The sequence below is a fragment of the Patella vulgata genome, chromosome 8, assembly GCF_932274485.2.
Source record: "Patella vulgata chromosome 8, xgPatVulg1.2, whole genome shotgun sequence".
In the NCBI taxonomy this organism is placed as follows: Eukaryota; Metazoa; Mollusca; class Gastropoda; family Patellidae; genus Patella; species Patella vulgata.
This window is the reverse complement of record NC_065886.2, coordinates 40,190,421-40,211,041: the sequence shown is the minus strand read 5'-3', so window position 1 is coordinate 40,211,041 and position 20,621 is coordinate 40,190,421. Positions and strand designations below refer to the sequence as shown.

At 36.0% G+C, this 20,621-nt stretch overlaps 1 protein-coding gene across 1 annotated transcript; it reads left to right on the top strand.

Moving 5' to 3' along the window:
* Nucleotides 1-4,798: 4,798 nt before the first annotated feature.
* LOC126830030 (hemicentin-2) lies at nucleotides 4,799-17,877 on the top strand. Its single transcript, XM_050560246.1, has 8 exons — nucleotides 4,799-4,936; nucleotides 8,118-8,435; nucleotides 9,624-9,932; nucleotides 10,564-10,626; nucleotides 11,631-11,885; nucleotides 12,264-12,566; nucleotides 13,816-13,944; nucleotides 14,646-17,877. Exons 1-8 carry the CDS (start codon nucleotides 4,897-4,899, stop codon nucleotides 14,717-14,719), a joined length of 1,491 nt encoding a protein of 496 aa, XP_050416203.1. The 5' UTR covers nucleotides 4,799-4,896; the 3' UTR covers nucleotides 14,720-17,877.
* The last annotated feature ends 2,744 nt before the right edge of the window (nucleotides 17,878-20,621 follow it).

The window sequence follows — 20,621 nt, the reverse complement described above, 5'->3', positions numbered from 1 at the left end:
AAGACAGCTCGGGCGGCGATTGTTCGACTCGGGGCTGCTCTGTCAGTATCTAACAAACGCATTTAGTTCGCGTACAACTTTTAAAAACCGAATGTCAGTATGGTATTTCTCACATAATTGGTTATCGCAAAAACAGAGTAAAGTGAAAGCGAGTAATCTCGACTCAAACCTATAGCCTATAGCCTACTTACTACACTCGTCACTAGGCTTCCTATATTATTGTTTGTGGACGGTTTACTACTTAGTGATAAGCCTGCGCCGCAAAAAGAGGTCTCGCCTTTTATTATTAGTATAATGACTTCCTCATGTGCGGCAGGTTAGTTTGCTTCTAAAAACACTGTTTTCCGTTCCAAAAAATACAAAAGTAATTTTCTACCAGATGACCATGGTTCTTTTCACCGAGACTAGATAATTTCTCTCGGTGTAAGGATATAGCTATGGATAAGTTCATACAAGGTCAATAAATCCGCGGTCACTTCGGGTCACACTGTTGAGAAAATAAACCGATGGGTTTGTTTAGTAGCAAATCGAGCGTGAATCAACTGAGTTTGTACTGAAATATTTTTGAGTGATATGTATGAACTGTCTTCACACATTCGGTTTATAATTAGCGATACACTAGTACAGTGGCAAGTGTTGTACTTCACAGACTGTTTACCTCCGAACTACCTCCGCACGAAATCCCCGATTTGGGTACTTGTTAAAAGAAAAAGAAATAGTACCTGTGCGCATGCCAGTAAAAAAAACCCTAAGAGTTCGCGCATAAAAATGCCCGAACGTACCAGGCGCCAGGTCATCCAGAGTATGGAACACCGACCACATCATAATGTTATGTGATACTTAAGCAGTTTTACATACATTATGCAAGGGCTAAATCTGCCTATTGCATGTCTTTCCTTAGACCTGAAATATTATACTGTATAAACTATTAATTAGACATTTATTAAAGATACATTATGGGAGATTAGATAACGAGTTGGTAGTTCTCACTATAATAGTATCAAACTACATAATGTAAAGGCAACTTGCTGAAAATTTCAGTCAAATTTATCCACTATGAACCGAGAACTAAGCGGATGAAAGTTCCACTAAGCCTCGATCATCATTACTGAAGTCGATAAGACAAAACTAATAGTCTTGATTATCCATTTAATCGTTAATCACGAAGGAAAGTTTTGCAGCAAATCGGATTGTAATTCAACACATATCGCAGGCAAGCCTTGACATCGAGAGCTGATTTTGGTCTGGATAAGTTAATTAATGTCTAATTAACATATCAGGCGTAAAGAAAGGCCTACAATAGGCCGATTTTGCTCTTGCATAATGGATGTTTAACAAAACAAGACCATAATCATCTCTCGATTGCAGGGATACTCGAGATTTTAACCAGGTTAGAACGGTTCGTCATTTCAAAATTTAATTTAAAAATGGGAAAGCGAGGCTAAGTCTCGAATATACCAGTGCCCTGGTTACCACCAGTGATAACTTGGTTCAGAATGAAGTAATTTGAATAAAATTTTCAATATTTTCACTTTACATTATCTATTTGTGAGCAATTATAGCAAGAATGGTCAACTCTTTATCTAAATCTTTCATAATGTACCTTTAATTAATGATAAAATCGAAAGCTCTTTTCGAAATTTTAAAATATATTATCCATGTTTGTCCAGTTTGAGACGGCCATCCCATATACGTATGTCGTCAAATTAACGTAAACATGAACAACCATAATATCTGAGACAACATTCCGATATAACATACTGTATCGTCACATTTCCCAAACATAACACCACAGTTCGATTAAGATGAAAGTTGAAATATGTGTTAACGATCAAAATATTTTAGATGATATCGATTTTAGTGTGCATCAGACGTTCGATTCCGGTGTCATGATCCCCAGCCTCTGACGCAATATGTGAAATATGTACAAAGTTTGTGGACACTCCGATTCGGGCGAAACTTAGCCTATATGTTAATGATTAAGAGATCTCGGCTGGGTTTGATTTTGGTGTACATCGTAACTTTCGACCCAAAGTTATTCCTCCTCTTCCAAAAACCTTGTGAACACGATAAAGGCTACAGTTTTTAACGGATTTGATTCGATAGGAAACATGAGAGGATGGGCCCTATTTCCTAGTTATGTCTCCATCTATTGCAAAATGCTGACGTATCTTAAAGAATGTTGTATGGGAAAAGATGCACGCCCACACCATCGAATATGCAATATGTGGGATGTGTAAAGTAATCAAACTGTCATTTACATAAATGTCCAGCCTCCTTAAAGTGTGGAGCCACGGTGGCTACGTGAGTAAGGCGCTGGCTCGATAACCTGGAGGTCGCGGGTTCGATTGAATATGCAATATGTGGGATGTGTAAAGTAATCAAACTGTCATTTACATAAGTGTCCAGCCTCCTTAAAAGTGTGGAGCCACGGTGCCTAAGTGAGTAAGGCGCTGGCTCGATAACTTGGAGGTTGCGGGTTCGATCATGGTGTTGGCCGAGAAATTTCTTTGGTATTTTCAAGCGTGGTTTCCTCCTGTCGGGGACCTGATAAAGTTAGTTGTCTAGTCGTCTGGATGGGAAGAAAAACCTAGCTCCCGTGTACACATTGGCGTGCACATTGTCCGGGAAAAATTTCCCCCATAGCAAAACAGTAGGACGTTAAACCCCATTGCATTTCATTTCATTTCCTTAAAAGTGTCCAGTCCCCTCGACTATTGTGATTGTTGTTAAATACAATACTGCACAATTCCCTGGGAGTTTCCCCTTGTCGCCGGTGCAGCGCGGAGGGACTGGCAAGGAAAACAGCGTATATTCTTTAGGATAGGAAAAATACCGAGATCATGTTTTCATGTTGGCGGGTACTTGACAGTTGGGATTCAATTGCTATCCGGGCCAAATGTCCCTCATGATGTATGCCCGTCTTCATTAAAGTAGCTAAGTCTCTAACGCAATATCATCAAAAATCTTCGACATTGAAAACACGAATTATTTGTCAATTCAAATCAACATTTGTCTTGTGAACTTACAGGGAAAAGATGGGCTTCTGAAATCCAATATTCAAGACAAAATAAACATTTTACCATTGGTACACGAATCGTGTACCATAATGCGTTTCAGCGCCATTTGGAACAAGGGACTCAAAGAACGAGGCTACACATATTCCACAAGTCATGTCAATTGGTGACGCTATATTCTTATCTGGAGAGCATGCGCAATAAATACGATCGGTGTAGACTGAAATAATCAGACGCTAAAGATTGTCATTCAATTGAGACTTTGGTGCATTTCGCGGAACATAACTGATTAGAAATCACAGTAAAAACAGGAACGATTGAATGTAAATCTGTTTATATACATTCATATTACATTATTATATGCGTTGCGACCCATTTGTGTCAATTTCTAGGTCCCAAATATTAGCGATTCAGCTCCTTTAAGCTTAGCTCACAACCCCCGCCGTACGTACTACGGCAAGTGTACAGCGTTTTGGTAAACCCGTGCATGCACAAACAAAATTTTCACCCGATTTTTTACGCCATGTCTGCGATCAGCTACCAACCCCTACGACCCGTGCTTGTCAAAACTCGTACGGCGGGTTGTGGGCTAGGCTTTAAGCCCAGTTGGTGACGATGCAGGGCGTAAATCACGATTTCATTCATTCATTCATTCATTCAATACTGCAGGAAGTCATCTATTATATTTCAGGTTATGGTGTGTCATTGTCTTTTTATTGACAACTGTCAAGAATAAACACCTAAAATACCCCCTGAAGAGATTTTATAGGCTGTTAAGAGTACACAATGGTTCTTAATCATAGAGCTGTATTGTTCTTCTTTTGTGTTTTTGTGTGTATTTTGTTACTAATAATACAGTAATATTCATTTTTTTATGAATATTGTTGTTATGACATCGAAACTTAAACAGATTCATGCCCGGAAATATTTTATTATTACTCATGGTTTCTTATGTGGGCGTGTTAAAGTAACATTCTCTGTGTCATCAATATAGTTTTAGAAAATCAAATATCCCTTTCAATGTAAATTTCCGCGAATGAAAGTTACTGCATATATTGACACATGAAATGAAATGCTATAATCAATTAAATGACACTACTTTCTTTTTTTGTTACCCTTCAATACGGTTTAACATTGTAAATTTCCGCGAATGAAAGTTACTGCATATGTCGACAATCACATCAGTATCAATTAAATCACACTCTACTTTCTTTTAATATGGTTTAAGGCGTTCAACCAATATAAAGACGCCTATCTTCTGCAAGAATAATTTCAACCAATCTCAGTAGCTGTAATTACACTTCCATGAAAACAGATAATGGTTAGATCACCGCGTAGTGTAGGTCATCAAAAATCTAAACCACAATGGAATATTAAAAAATCTCTTGAGTATTTAGATCACCTCGAAATTTAAAATTAAATTAATAAAATAAAACCATATGTGCAACGAACTACAAGATATGATTAAATGCAGTATGTTGAACTACTGGTGACATTCTTAAGATGAGATTTCTTTATCGAATTATTCAATCTCAACTTTTGTCTATCAAGAATTATTTGATTGGACTGTTATAGGACATTGGAAAGGCTTAGTAACCCAAACAGGCCAGGAGAAAGAACCGATTGAATTAAATTTAAGTTTATCTTATATTTCCTAGAAATATTATCATTTGCAGCTGAATTACGTCATGCCTTTTCAAACTATTGATATTTTGGATCCCCCCTTTAAATGGTCGCGTGGGGAAAAACGCGGTAGTTCTTCAATAGTTACAAAATACAATGGCCATAGAGGGCCCTATTTCATGTCTAAACCTGGTTTAATTTAGATTTTGTGTAAGCTACAAACTAACATGTCATATGTTACCTGTATAATAACATAATGACGGTGTCATTTATTTACTTGTCTCTTCTTGTTTCAGGTAAGTATTATTAGATTTCTTAAGTAAATGCTATCAGATTTGTGTGGTTGACATCGTCACGCCATAACAGGTTTTTCAATGATACCCCATTAAAGATATATTATGTAAGATTTAGATAAGGAGCTGACCATCCTTGCTATATAATAGATAGTTTTGACAGGATGTGTGCTCTGTGGTAACCAGGGCACTGATATATTCGAGGCTTAGCTTTTAAATGACGAACCGTTCTAATCTAGTTAAAATCTCGAGTATCCGATGCCATCGAGAGTTGATTATAGTCTTGTTTTGTTAATAAATGTCTAATTAATAGTTTATATAACATTTCGGGCGTAAAGAAAGGCCTGCAATGGGCAGATTTAGCTCTTGCATAATATATGTTTAAGTAACTGTTAGTATGTATATAAATGTGTCTTACTTGGGTTCATGGCCAGACAAATGCCTGTTTAATTATAGTCATTAAACTCCGTATCAAAAAGTAGAAGCAGGCGTTTAACACACAAAAACACATACTTATGGAAAGTAATACAAGAATTATGAGATCAATATATACAGAAAAACTATAACAACAATTCATGAAATCATACAGACATTTAACATTAAATGGAATATAGCTATATTATTTGGAACCTTAAAAGAGACTAAAAGCACATTAAAATAAACTTATATAAATTTGAATGTATGTAGATACATTGAAATTACTTTAATATAATTATTCTATTTTATTCAATTTTTAAAAAGAAATTATTTTCATTTCTAATGAATTATGTACGTTGAAGTATGTGAACAATCCAAATTAAACGGCGGTCGTTTACGTCTGGTCAGTCCATTCCACACGTTTTTAAATGACATTTTGTCGTTTGGATATTAGAATCCCATATTTTCACAAGATAACAACATCTATAATGATTGAAATGGGCCAATATTGAATTCCAATTTGTTTGTTTTTTAATTGCAAATATCATGGAAATTATTGAGTTAAAGGTTAGGTTTGGCTCCTTTAACAGAAAAAAAAACCGCAAAATGTTACATCTAAGAGGTAATAAATCCATAACATTGTGTTTTTAATTTTATTAACGTTTTTTTATCCCAAGCATAAGTATTTATTAGTATTAGTAAGAGTTTTATTTATAGGATTATTTGGCAGATTTATAATGGATGACTATGGTCTGGCTCAAAAATCAAATTGCCGAGTACATTGGATTTTTATTTTTCAAGAATGTCAATATTGCTTGGTCAATGTTTACGTCTTTTGATATAAGATATAATCCATTTTGTATGACTGTGTTGACACAGAATGCCAAGAACAAACTAAAATTATAACCAATTGAAGAAAGACGATTCGATTGCACCAGAAAACGGTAACCTGGCCTAGTTTGAGCGTCGACAAATTTTTAAAAAGATGTACGCAATGATATCGGGAAGGTTGTAGAGCGGTGTGGCACACGGAGTCTGTACCCCGTTTTCTCCCACAGGACAGCTGTCAGTTATTGAAAACAAAATGTATTTTATTATGTTAGCCCGGAAATGACCTACTTAATGTTTTGAGATATAGATATCATTTATATCTCGCTTTTATCTGTTTTGTCAGTTTATGTAAATAAATTTGGTTTAAATAAAATACTGACAATGACAGCTGTCTACCTTAGATAAAATGTCCCGCAAGACCATGTTGGATCAACTAAATTATATTCCACACATATCCGGTTTTTACAGTTTTACAGTATAAATAGTGTATTGAGTTATCGAGATTTTGAACAAGATCCGTTGTAATTCAAATCAAAGCATTATAGGCTAAACATTTATAAGATCAGCTTTAGCTATTCATCAGAGGTTCTTTTATAATTGAATAGAATTTTATGAGTTGGTTTATTTCGTATCTTTTCCAGGGACAAATATATTTCCTGAAATTATTTAGTTCTCCGGGAATGATAAAAATGATGATTTAACACGGCTTTAAATAAATAACGCATAAACTTATGCTGTCTATCTACAGTTATCCCCGCTAGAGAACTGATACTAAGCTAGCTGAACGACATTTTAAGTCTTAAATCGACGATTTTAGTAGAAAACACACAATATTTTTCGAGAAAGTATATATTCTGCTTGGATTTAATAAAATTGAAAAGGTTTAATTAGTCTATGTGTACAGGAGTTTGGACCGCATTACAGAACTATACTAATTTTGGGATATGGCGGCTAGTTAGGGCAGAGATCTATTCTGGAAGTATGAAGTAGATCGATCTCAGTGTGCAGAATGTAAATGACCCGTGATTGAACGTCATAGCAGCCCATTTATGTTTCCCTAATCATCTGAGTAAATAATTTGAGTTCGATCGTTCATCTTAAAGCATAATTTGAGTTCGATCTTCCGTTTTTGTAGGGTAAGTATAGCCCCTGGGGAACTAGAGGTTGCTCTATTCTGTTTTGCGATAAAACTCACGGTTAACATAGATGGCAGTCTTATAATCCACACCGGACAACGGGGGTTGGTATTTCATTGAAAACATACCATATACCTCCAGACTTGCTTGGGACTAGAATTAAAGGATTCTAAATGCCTTTAACTTGGTATTGACAAGAGTGTGTTAACCACCTGTTTACAAACAAGTTCTATGCATCCGTCCCGAATACAGTGTAGTGATCTCCCTTGCATCTCTCGATAGCTCTACAGACCAACGTATTCAAGAACGTGAATTTAGTTATAACTATATGCTCAGATTGGGCATGGTTGGTTTTCTGAAAATAAACACTGCTTTCTTTAAAGGGGCGTCATGAAAGATTTAGCCGGCCTTTCTCGCTATAATATTTCAAAAATAGATAATGCAAAATGACTGTATTGAAAATTTCATCCAAATTGTTTTATTTTGAGTGAAGTTATCAATGGTTGAAGTTTTGACAAGATGTGGTCATTCGAGTCTTAGCCGAGCTTCTCCATTTTTAACTTAAATCCTTAAATCTAATCTATTTAAAATGGGGGCTATCCGGTGGCATCGAATGTTGATTATGTTAATAAATGTCTAATTATTAATTTATATAATATTTTTAAAAGGCCCAAAGAAAGACGTGCAATAGGTAAATTTAGCCCTTACATAATGTCTGTTTAAATAATTGGTAGTTAGAATTTGTGTCTGTAATAATACAGAATTAAATGTATTAACTGGATCGATTATTTTTATTCCAGTGGCTAACGCCTGTGAAGTAATTTGCGAAATTAATGTCAAGCCAAACGAAGCAGTAGATTTAATTCTAAATTTGACCAATGTCGAGACAAAGAAACTTGTTCAACTAAGACATGTGCCAAATGATAGGATTGTGAGCTTGGGAACAGCAGGCGCGGCATCTGAATGGAAAGATTTTAGCCGAAATAATAATACACGTACGAATGCACACAGTGGAGCTATTGTTACAGTGACTCTGCTAGGGTTAACCAGAAATGATGCTGGTAAATATTGCTGTGACGAAGGTGTAACAGGATGTGGAACCAATCTAATAGTATCAGGTATTTAGTCATATTATAACTGACTGATGGATTGACAATGAAAACCCGATTTGTCAATTGAATAGGATATAATAGATAAAAAATATTTTCTTGCTCGCATTCTGCTGTTAAACAAACGAAAAGAAAGACCCACAGACTCGGTAACTACACGATGTCCATATACTATCAAACAAAAAAGACCCCAACACTCTCTCAACACGAGCGATTCCGATGCGATGCAACAGGACAAGGAGATGTTCACCCTTGAATATCCAGACACGATATGAAGCTTCAAGCCCATTTCTGATCATTTTATACTATTCTGCAGAGGTCGTGATGGATCTGGACAGGATCTGTACAGTATCTGGACTGAAGCGAGTTTGTCGTGTCTGGGCCGTGATTAGGTCGAGTAAGACTTATCAAGGTCTTGTTGGATCTGGGATAGAGAGAGAAGGTCCTGCACGACCTGGACCGTCACGGTAACTCGCCGGGAAGAGGTCGAGTTGATGACTTTTTAACAAGACCTGCTCCCGATTCACCAAGACCTGACTGCGACCTTTGCGATCCAAGAAGACCTTCTCCAGTTTTACAAAATATTTGAGTATCGTTAGGTCGTCCTTTTGTGTGATGGGGGCTTTACAACTCATAATTAACACATACAATTTTCGCGACAGGACACTTTAAATCCTTTAGGGGATCACGTGGCTAAGTGGGTAAGACGCTAGCTCACTAGCCTGGAGGTCGGGTGTTCTATCCTCGCATTGGCCGAGAAAGTTCATCCAGATTATCCGGCGTGGTTCTCCCTTGTCAGTGATGCAGGACGGAGGGGCTGACAAAGAAAGCTGTCTAGTCGTTCGGATGGGACGAAAAACCGGGGTCCCGTGTACACATTGGCTTGCACGTAAAAGATCCCTTGGCAGTTGGAATTCGATATAAGAGTAGGCCGTAGTGCCGCTGTCCGGGCAAAATTTCCCTCATAGCACATTGTATGGCGTATGCCCGTCTTCATTAGCCCAGGTTAGGAGCAGAACAGTAGGACGTTAAACTCCATTTCATTTCATTTCATTTCATTTAAATCCTTTAGTTAAAAATAGCCGCGCTTCATATCTGAGCATTTCGATCTACAGCAAGAAGGCGAAACTATATAAGGATCTAGAGGGGGCAATAATTTATGAATTTTTTATTAATGATTTCTTCTTGGATTTACAGATAAACCCGTCATAAATTTAACCCAACCAGATCGACAACCACTATTGGAAAAAGGGGTATTGGGAATATTCAAAGGGGAAATAAATTTAACATGTAACGCTGTATCAACAACCAAACCTGATAATCACAATTTAACTATGGGATATACCTGGTTCAAAAATGGTGTAATTTATGGTAATGGTAAAAGACTACACGACAACGAAGTTGACATAACTTACAAAGAAGCTTCAATAGTTTGTGTAGCTACTGACTATCCACACTGTAAAAAAATTTTACAACAGTTAAACCATTTCTCTACAATAGAGACTGGTATGTAATTCCCCTTAAAGGGCCACAATAAATTATTTCGCTGTACCCCTTATAGAGACAGATCACCAAATATAGTTATATTCAGTTTAATGTTAATTCTTGCCTCGTTGCCCCGTTCCACCCTTTCCCATTATTTTCGATGTACTGCGCACTCTCTACCACTGAAGGAGTAACATCTGAGAATGTCTAACCCTAAGCATGCATGTATATGATCATGAAGAGATATTAAGATCCACATATTTTAGATAGAGTAATTGGTGGTCGGTCTGCTGAGGTGCCTGATGTAGAGAACCGTTTAAAAATATCTGTCTGTCACAATAGACATCTCCTGTGATGAGCCATTCCATGTCAAGAACATACTGTACAATTTAGTTAATCGGCTTCTATAAAAGCTATTTGAAAACAGTTGTGGGTGGGGGGCTAATACCCGTGGTAAAACGTATCTCCCAAACGTCGCTTTATTGTTCCAGTTTGAGCCAGAACTGTTTACCATTTTCTAATATTTTTTTAAAAATTTAACACTGAAATTGTTATAATTGAGTTATAAATAAAATGATTATATACAAAGAAACGCTATCACAATAGCTTGTTAACTGTGTCGTTGGTATCCGTTTTTTAATATGTATTTCAGTTAATCGAGGTGAATGTAGCAGTGTTGTAGGTTTTTCCGAAAAGTTCATCGTTCATCCTGAATGTAAGTATTATAAGTATTCGAAAGAGAGATCGTAAGTCGATCGATTAAAAAATATTTTCCAAATCATTTGTGGGTAATTGTTTCTAATTATTTATTTTATTACGGATTCACACTAATATACACTTTTGTGATAATACTATATTCGGTCTATGCTGTATTAGCTAACAATCCGATATATATTTTATAACATGAACTATAACTATGATAACTAAGCTAATATTATATATACATATATTTTATAACAGGGTCCATGCAGTATTAACTACAACTATTACAACCGTATAGCTAAACTGATATTATATGTATATATAATATAAATATTTTACTGTATGGGCCATGTTATAATAATACATTATTACAGTTAAACTGTATTAACTATCATAAATGCAATAGCTATTGCATAACATGGTCCATACCGTATAATATAATGTAATATGAAACTGATAATATATATATATTTTATCAAGACAGTCCATACAGATATCTATTTCATTTTATAATATTAAAGATACATTATGGGAGATTAGATAAAGAGCTGGCAGTTCTCACTATAATAGTTAAAAACTAGATAATGTAAAGGAAATTTGCTGAACATTTCAGTCAAATTGATCCACTCAGAACCGAGAATTTAGCGAATGAATTTTGGGCCTAGCCTCGATCATCATTACTAAAGTCGGTACGATAAAATACATAGTCTCGATTATCCAATTCTTGATTTAATCATGAATGATCGTAGAGCAGCAGGTCGGATCCTAATCCAGTAAATATCGCAGGCTAGCGATGACATCGAGAGTTGATTATGGTCTGGATAAGTTATTTAATGTCTAATTAATAATTTAGATAACATTCCAGGCCTAAAGAAAGACCTGCAATAGGCAGATTTAGCTCTTGCATTATGTATGTTTAATTATAACAACCAGATATCAAAACTAGATATTAGCTTGATATATGGGTGACAATAATCCACCATCATGTGATATAATATATATTTTATTTTATTAAAGATGGACCATACAGTATAAAATTACAACCAGACCGGGGTCATATTAAACCAATTGTTGGTAGTGATTTATCAGTTGACTGTACCAGTGATTGTAATCCACCATGTGATATCAAATGGTATAAAGATGGAGACGTATTGAGTAATAATAAACATATAAATATACCAGATCTACAACTAGATGATGATGGGGTGTATATGTGTATTGCCAGCAATACATATGGCAACAGAAATACGTCATTTAATATTGACCTTTCATGTATGTTAACTCGTTTTGTAAAACTTATTTTATCATGCAAGTGTTAAATGCTATACTCTTTAACTAAATCAGAACTTTTTTAAGTATCCACCTACGTGTATATACTTTGACATTAAATTCGCCTTTGCTCATACATTAAAAATTAATAGCATGCATATTTCGCCGAACATAACTGATTGGAAATTACAGTAAAACAGAAACGATTGAATGTAGATCAGTTTATATACATTTATATTACATTATTATATACGTTACGACCCATTTCTAGGTGCCAAAGAATAGCGATTTAGCTCCGTTAAATTCGCCTTTTCTAATACGCTAACAGTTAATCTAGTAATATGAACTGTAGCACTAAAATATTCAAATTATTTGTTCCAGATGCTCCTGTACAAAAAAGGCGCGCGGGAGATGATATCATTGAGACTGTTGTTGGAGAAATGGTGACAGCGTCAAGGGGGATATTTGGATATCCTAAACCAGTGGTAGATGTGGCCTCTATTATCACTCCGTCAAGCGTAAGCCTTTATTACACAAACTATACAGTTCATGCCACACACACAACGCATTATTATCGACTTACTCTATCTGTACACGTGGTTACTGATGATTACCTGGGTAAATATTGTGTATATGTAGAGAATAAGAAAGGAAAGACACATATATGCCACACCCTGACCGAAGGTGAGTAATATGAGATAACTGAAGCAAGGGATTGGGTATTATTATTTTAGATATTGCCTAAATGGTTTTATGGCAAGAAGACGGAACTGGAGAAACCCACATAGAGGTGAAGCAGGATTAACCTCCTAATTGGCATGTACAATAGTGGGATCTAAACCACAAAACAATTCAAGACGGACCAAAAATATGGCATCCTGTAAACCTTACACTGATTTTGGATAAAATACAGAAACTTAAATCTATAACGTGATATTAGTTCAGAGAGCAGGCTACCCACGTTGTTAATCTTTATGTGGTGGACAGAGCTATGGGCACGTCATAGACTGTACATCACTTTTCTATTTCAGTAATAATAAATTCTAAGTCATGAACTTTTAACATTTTAGTTTAGCGTTCGATTTCGGCTTCCCCGTGTCAGATGAACAGGGTACTGGTTATGGCAAGGTCGAACGTCTAGTCGCTAATAACGGACGAAAACCCGGGGTTCCATATTCACATTGGCGTGTACGTAAAGAGTCCGTGGTAGTCTGAATTCCACAAAGAGTAGGCGGAGACTGTCAATAATTCCACAGTGGATGGCGTTTGCTCTTCTTCGTGGTGCAGAGAAATGGGAGTTTAAATCCTATTTCATTTCGGGGATAAGGGCGAACTAGATAATAGCCATTCTTCTATTGTACAATTAATTTTTATATTAGTTCTTAGCATTGTGTGCATGAAAAAAAAAGTAAAAGTACCACCGGTTGCATATCTATGTATTTTTTTTTTATGTCGTTGGTTATTCGGTACATTTCGCCAAGTCAAGTAAGTGTTGCGCCCCTTCCCGAAAGAAATACCATAATTCATGCATTATTATATACAAACATGAATTGTGACAACGAATTAGGATTATTTTTTTTTTTAAAAAAAAAACCTTAAAAATATTCCATGAAGAGAGAAATTTTACAATAAAAAATTAAGAGGGTTGGATATTAAACTGGTAATGCAAATGGATTTTCTGAAATATCAATGCTGAAATAATTTCATGGGCGTCGATATCTTGTTTTAGGGCTAGTTATCTGCCCTTGATTTTGTTCATGATAATGTTAAAGACTGGATAATGTAGCCAATGACCTGGTTATTTTCAAATGTTGACAGCCCATCCAGACTAATATTCGTAGAATATTTGTCTGAAGGATAACGACTAATATCTATGTTGTAGATGTTATATTGGAGCGGAAATTGTACCAACCACATGATTTCTTTTTTACAGGTATTACTATTACGGACGAGGAACCTGTGAACATGCCCGTTTTAGGTCTAGGGATATGTCTAGGAGTAGTTATATTGGTCTTCTCAGTGATAATCATGGTTTTAGTTATCAAATTCCATAAAGATAAAAGTAAGTTGTATATATTAAAATTTAGTTTGGATTTAGGTTAGGCAAATGGTTAGAAGGTGGTGTGAATGCTTATAACGTATCTTCGAATGAACCCCCGAGAATACATCTGAGAGAGATTACCGAACACTTCCAAGTGCGATTTCGATACTGATGTCCGTTTACCGATTTGCAACTTGCGAATTTTATCGTTTCGGGATTGTTCCATGGTATTAAAATATTTTAGAAATTAATGCATTTGACACACATTTATATATCAGGTATTTGTTTACAATCCGTCTCTAAAAATATGCCTAAATTTGGCTTTTAGTATCTGTATATATTTCGACTACAATTACAGTAAGGCCGACGATTCGGTCCTCAGTATCAAATTCGCACTCGGTAGTTTTCGGGAATATCCCCTCACCACGGCTTGCAAAATCAGTCAGATCGTGGCTCAGAGTGACATAGGCGTAGTGCGGTCTTTGTTAGCGTGGTAAGAGTGTTGTGCGATCATGGAAGGAACTACTTGCGGAAACAAATGAGCAGGAATTGTACACTAAAAAAGTTATTAGATGTGCTGTACACTTCCAGTCACGTTTTTACCGAGATATGTGTTTTCTTTTATCATATAAAATCAATCCAAGCAGCATCGGCACCAATATCTCTCGATTTTGGCCAAATTTGTTCAGATATTTATAATTTGAATATTTTCTGTGTTTTAGGGAGATTGAGATTATCGGAACATGGATATTATTATATTGGTGATACGAGTGACAAATCATCAGTCAGTGTTTAGTTTTAAGGGCATGTTTCAATATTTATTCGTTTATATATATGTTTAAGTATTATGAACAATGGTTATACGACAAACTACTTCAGCATTAAAAGTTTTATCAGAAAGTTGTGTCAACCAACTTATTCAATGTTTAGTGTTAAGGACATGCTTTACATGATCTAGTTTTTAACTATTATAGTGAGAACTGCCAGCTCTTTATCTAATCTCCCATAATGTATCTTTAAGATACACGTTCATAAAAGAAGGCGATTATAGACACATTCAACATTACAATCTGTTCACGATGTTTGTATACTTAACAATCACAACAGTTCAAAGGGGATCGTTGACTCAAAAGGAATTTCCACCTTTCTAAATTGTTCTTAGTTACTTGTGAGTCTATCTTTGCGTTTTAATGTAGAAATGATTATTTTATAATTATAAGAAGGTTTATGTATTTTAGTATATGGAGTGAGCCATTTACATTATTGATTCAGTGATATAATTGATGAACATCTCATAAACACATGTACAAGAAAGCTCATATAACCAAACATTAGGCTATAAAATTGTGTATTCCACACCAGAAAGCTTATATACACTACCATGTATTATCCAATGATGTGATTGACTTTTTCATAAGATTATATACCCTGACATATAGAGATATCCACAAATATGACTGATTATTTCATAATTACCAGAAAGCTTATACAAAATGGGAGATTTATTTCAGTAAATAAAATTATTCAATTTTATGATTTTTGATTTTATACTTGTATAATAAATGTATGCCTTTTTATATGACTGATGATTCTAGACAGCATATCATGGTTAATGATACTATAACTTTATAATAGAATGCTTTTAACATGGTTGAAGCAGTGTAAGTTTACTCGTTCTCACCTATTCTTGATTTGATCTTGGTCAAATGTCTCACCCGTGCCACGTCCATTATACTTTTCCCGCTTGCATCTTTAACATTGTTTACATATACATGTACTTGATTCCATCAAATCTTACTCTTACAATTGACATGTATCATATTTTATTAAAGAATGTTATTATAAGGTACTGTTTAATTATACAATTTACTATTATGTTTTTATAGGATTTACTTTTAAGTATTTTGTGACCTATAGAATTATCTCCCTTTCTTTTACTATAATTGATTCGGAAGTATCAAGTTTGCGTCACTAGTGAAAATTCCCTTGTTCTGTAAGGACGTGTTTCATGTCATTTTCATTATACCCATTATTTTAGGGTTTATACCTATTATATATTTATTACTCTTATTTTGTATATATTAGAAAATGAAATGAAATGAAATGGGGTTTAACGTCCTACTGTTCTGCCCCTAAACTGGGCTAATGAAGACGGGCATACGCCATACAGTGTGCTATGAGGGAAATTTTGCCCGGGCAGCGGCGCTACGGCCTACTCTTATATCGAATTCCAACTGCCAAGGGATCTTTTACGTGCACGCCAATGTGTACACGGGACCTCGGTTTTTCGTCCCATCCGAACGACTAGACAGCTGTCCTTGTCATGCCCTCCGTCCTGCATCACTGACAAGGGAAACCACGCCGGAAAATCTGGATGAACTTTCTCGGCTAATGCAGGGATCGAACACCCGACCTCCAGGCTAGCGAGCCAGCGTCTTACCCACTTAGACACGTGATCCCCGTATATATTAGAACTTAGAAGAGTGTGTATATATTTGGAACCCTGTTGGGTAATATTTCAAGACCAATATTTCGATTTTTCTGTTCGTTTAATTTACCATACGTTGTCACTTAACATTATATACCTAACTATCGATGAAATAAGAACTTGGTGTGTTTCCCATTAATCACATTCAGTTAGTAGAACTGTTGGCGGAGGCTGTTTTATATAATCAAGCAGGGTTTGGGCACATAATCGAACATAGGCTAGCTAATTTATAAAATACTGAATCGATACAATTGTTGTTTTTATCCTTAAGAATTCGAATACTTCCCAAGGAGCTAGGGTATGCAGTGTTACGAACCTAGTTAATTGATACCGGCAAGTTTAAACTCCTTTTATTAGTGTAACCGGTAGCCGTAGCTATCTTAATTATTTGTATTTCGTTTTCCGGAAAAGCGCTCCGTAGTTCTATATTTAGACTATGGGTGTAAGTCTTTGGTACTTATCGCTAATCTAGTAAAATCTATCGTTTTCTCGGCACAGTCATCGCCTGTTTAATAATTTGATATTTTTATATTGTGTAAGAGTATATATTTCTAATTAAGCATGCTGCCTATGTTTTTATTATTGTTAATTGTGTCTGCCGACTGTATTTTCAAGCAAGAACTTTACTATGTATTTATATGTACTTTCACTTAGTTTGTTATAATATTAAGCGGGCAGAATTTGTAAGTAAACATTTTTGATGGGAACTTATATGTATCTGGTAGATAAATTATCTAGCTATCCGTGCCTATCCTTAGTTTTGTGGTGCCTACTTTGTGTCAAAAGTTCTGCATATTTTTTGGATAGTACTCGTGTCTGGATTTTAGATTCCATGCCGACTTGTCCAAGGGAGATAATATTAGCTTCTTGTTTATCAAGAATTTATTAATTAGTAGGCATGTTTAATTTAAGTCTTATTTAGTATATTTTATCCTTTCAAATTATTATTTATGCATGTTGTAAGCCATGTGTCATGTTGGTTTAGTTGAGGCATGGGTCCTTTTATTTATTTTGTGTCTGTTAGTTTAGGATTTCACCCCACCTTTTATTACTAGGTGGATGAATACGTTGATTGCCTCCATGCATTAGTCTTTTGTCTTCTAGACTGGATAGTATTATTCTGGCTCAAGAAAGTATTTTTATGAAAGTGTAATTAACAGCGTTTGGTCTTCGTATATTTAGCTTTTTCGTCTTGAAAACTGGATATTATTATCCTGGCTCAAGGAAGTGTTTTGACAGCGTTTGAACACAGTGTTTTATTTATATTTAGTCTTTATGTCTGGTAGTAGAAAGTGTTTTTAGAAGTGTTTTGTAAGTTATTATTAATATTACATAGTTAGAGACGACCACAAATCGTCCCGAAGCCACGTAATTTCGGATACCCGAATTTGACCTTGCTATCCCCAACCGAAAATTATATGTGTCATATATGTTTCTAATTTTTTATTAAAACCTTTATAAGTTCCTGTTGTTTCAGTGTCTATTAATTTATTAGACTAACAGTGTGCGGGTAACATTAGTATAGCACAGGGGGTAGACTCTGTTCCACCCCCATCTGCATTTTTACAGAATTCACATGGTAATTCTTTGACAAAACGTTACAATGGCAGTAAGTTCTTGATCCACTTGAAGAATTCATCGCATTGGTTTACTGCGCCTAGCCTTACGACGGTAAACTGGAAGCCTTAGTGGTAAAATAATCCAGCTTAAAATACCAGCCGTTATCGTTGGGAACTCGAAGCGGCTTGTGAATGATAACAACACATGTAAGAAATAACTCAGAGAAAAAAAAACAAATTATTTACAATAAGCTTACCGTAGGCATAAATACGGTATTATAATTATCTATGTACTAGCATACTTTCTCTGTACAACAAAAAAAGAGGGTCATGTATCGTTGAAAAACTTTTCTGTCACGTTCAAAATATTAACAACGCATTCACCAAGTTTAAATCTGACGGACATTGGTCTACTGACACAGACGGCGCTTCGAAAAGGTGATGTTCGCTATGCTGTTTACATTTCGTTGCTATGGTTACATCAGTCATTTTTATTGCTAGATTTTGCAAGCTTGTCGGTTTCAAACACTGGGTTTTTTATGAACAGGATGGACAGGAAGCACTGATTGAAAAATTCTTTCAATCAAGCAGTTCACGTATGTAAGCAGAAGACTGATGACTCGAAAAGCTCCCAACAGAGAAGCATCTATGGAGACCCGTTGACATCGCTGTTTCCAGACTTTTCTGCGTGTTGTCTCTCTTGGAAATTTAAAAATTGACACGTCCTTTCATATTTAGTGTTGGTAGTAGTAGTAGTAGTAGTAGTACATCTCCAAGCATTGCGTTCACAGTGTTTTCGGAAAAGGGGCGATAAAGCCGAACGCTGAAAATAAATTGATTTCATCCGCTCATTACCCAAATTCTCTACCCAAATTCTCTTCACCAAATTTGAAAAATCTGTTAAAATATTACAGCTTGTTTCGGGGTTCACAAGGTTTTAGGCAAAGAGGTTGGGGGATAACTCTGGAACAGAAAGTCGCGGAAAACTCAATAGCGATAGGGTTTGTGAAATGAAATGGGGTTTAACGTCCTACTGTTCTGCTCCTATACTGGGCTAATGAAGACGGGGATACGCCATACAGTGTGCTATGAGGGAAATTTTGCCCGGGCAGCGGCACTGTCGCCTACTCTTATATCGAATTCCAACTGCCAAGGGATCTTTTACGTGCATTCCAATGTGTACACGGGACCTCGGTTTTTCGTCTCATCCGAAGGACTAGACAGCTGTCCTTGTCAGGCCCTCCATCCTGCATCGATAGAGTTTGTACTCTCTCGACTACAGTGCTTGACACCAAATCTGAACAAAAAAAAAATCCTCAGAAGCCTCTATCGTGTTTACAATGTTTTCGATAAAGGAGGGATGACTCTGATACAAAGCCGCAGAACGCTGAATATCGATTGGGTTCTAATGGCCACATTGTTTCAAACCAAATTTGAAAAAAGACAACTGCAACCTATATCGCGTTCACAAGGTTTAGGGAAATGGGGAATATCTCCGGAACGAACGGTCGTGCAACGCTGATTAACGACAGGTTCATCCTCTCATGACCTCAATGCTTCACACCAAATTTAAAATATAAACTTTAAAAACTGTAGCCTGTATTGCGTTAACAATCTTCTTGACGAAGGGGAATAATCCGGGAACAGTATGTCGCAGAAAGCTAATATATCGATAGGTTTCAACTTCCCATCACCTGCATTCTGTTAAATAATGTAGCCTCTATCGCGTTAACAAGTTTTTTCTGGAAATGGGGGGATAAATGAAGAACGAAGAATCCTGGACCGCTGAAAATTGATTGGTGGGCAACTAGAAGGTATCTTTTCTACTTGAACCAACTGCATTTCAACATAGATACTATCGTATGATTGCCGACTTGTCTTTAGTCCTTTATGTGATGTAGCGTTCTGGTTCGTCTGCATATTTATTTTTTGCGTTTGGGGAGTTCTTTACTTCTGGTCTACCTTTGGACAGTACGTACGTATAATATTTTTAAATTATTACAACAGATTAAATAGCTACTGTGTGACGTTAAGTTGAAAAAAATTACAAATCGACGATGTCCTGTGCGGTGGCCTGTTAGTGCCATGCTTTGATTTAAACCCGTCTTTGTAATTTACCTTGTGGAAACCTGCATGTTTTTCTCATGGATAGAATTGATAGCCCGGGAGCACTCTAACTAGAAAGGGTTTACACCACGGAGAAAAGGTTGAAATTGCTGTTTTCTGGAATAGCAGTAAAACGCGTTTGCGGCCGTCAATGTTTTCCAAATGTACTCGGGGGAGAGAGGGGTCCTGCACGGTACTTTCTGCTCCTTCGCCCCTGTAACCTGAAATTATTTCGAGCATTTCAGGTTCTGCCCCCCCCCCCTTAACATTCATCGAACACGTACGTCTATGCATCACGGAACCATTTTATGTATAAATTTATCTTGGTAAAACTATACCACTTTAACACCCTTCATTAAAGGCTTCTAGTTACTAGGATATTTAAAAGTCACGTTTTTCATACATCGTCTTCTTTATATTATATATCATTATTCAACAAGGAAGTTACTCAAATATTTATATTTTTTTTAACACATATGACGGCGTTAAGGACATAAAAGGTCTGACTATTCATTCTATTCGTGCAAACCAGTGAAGTGTTACGA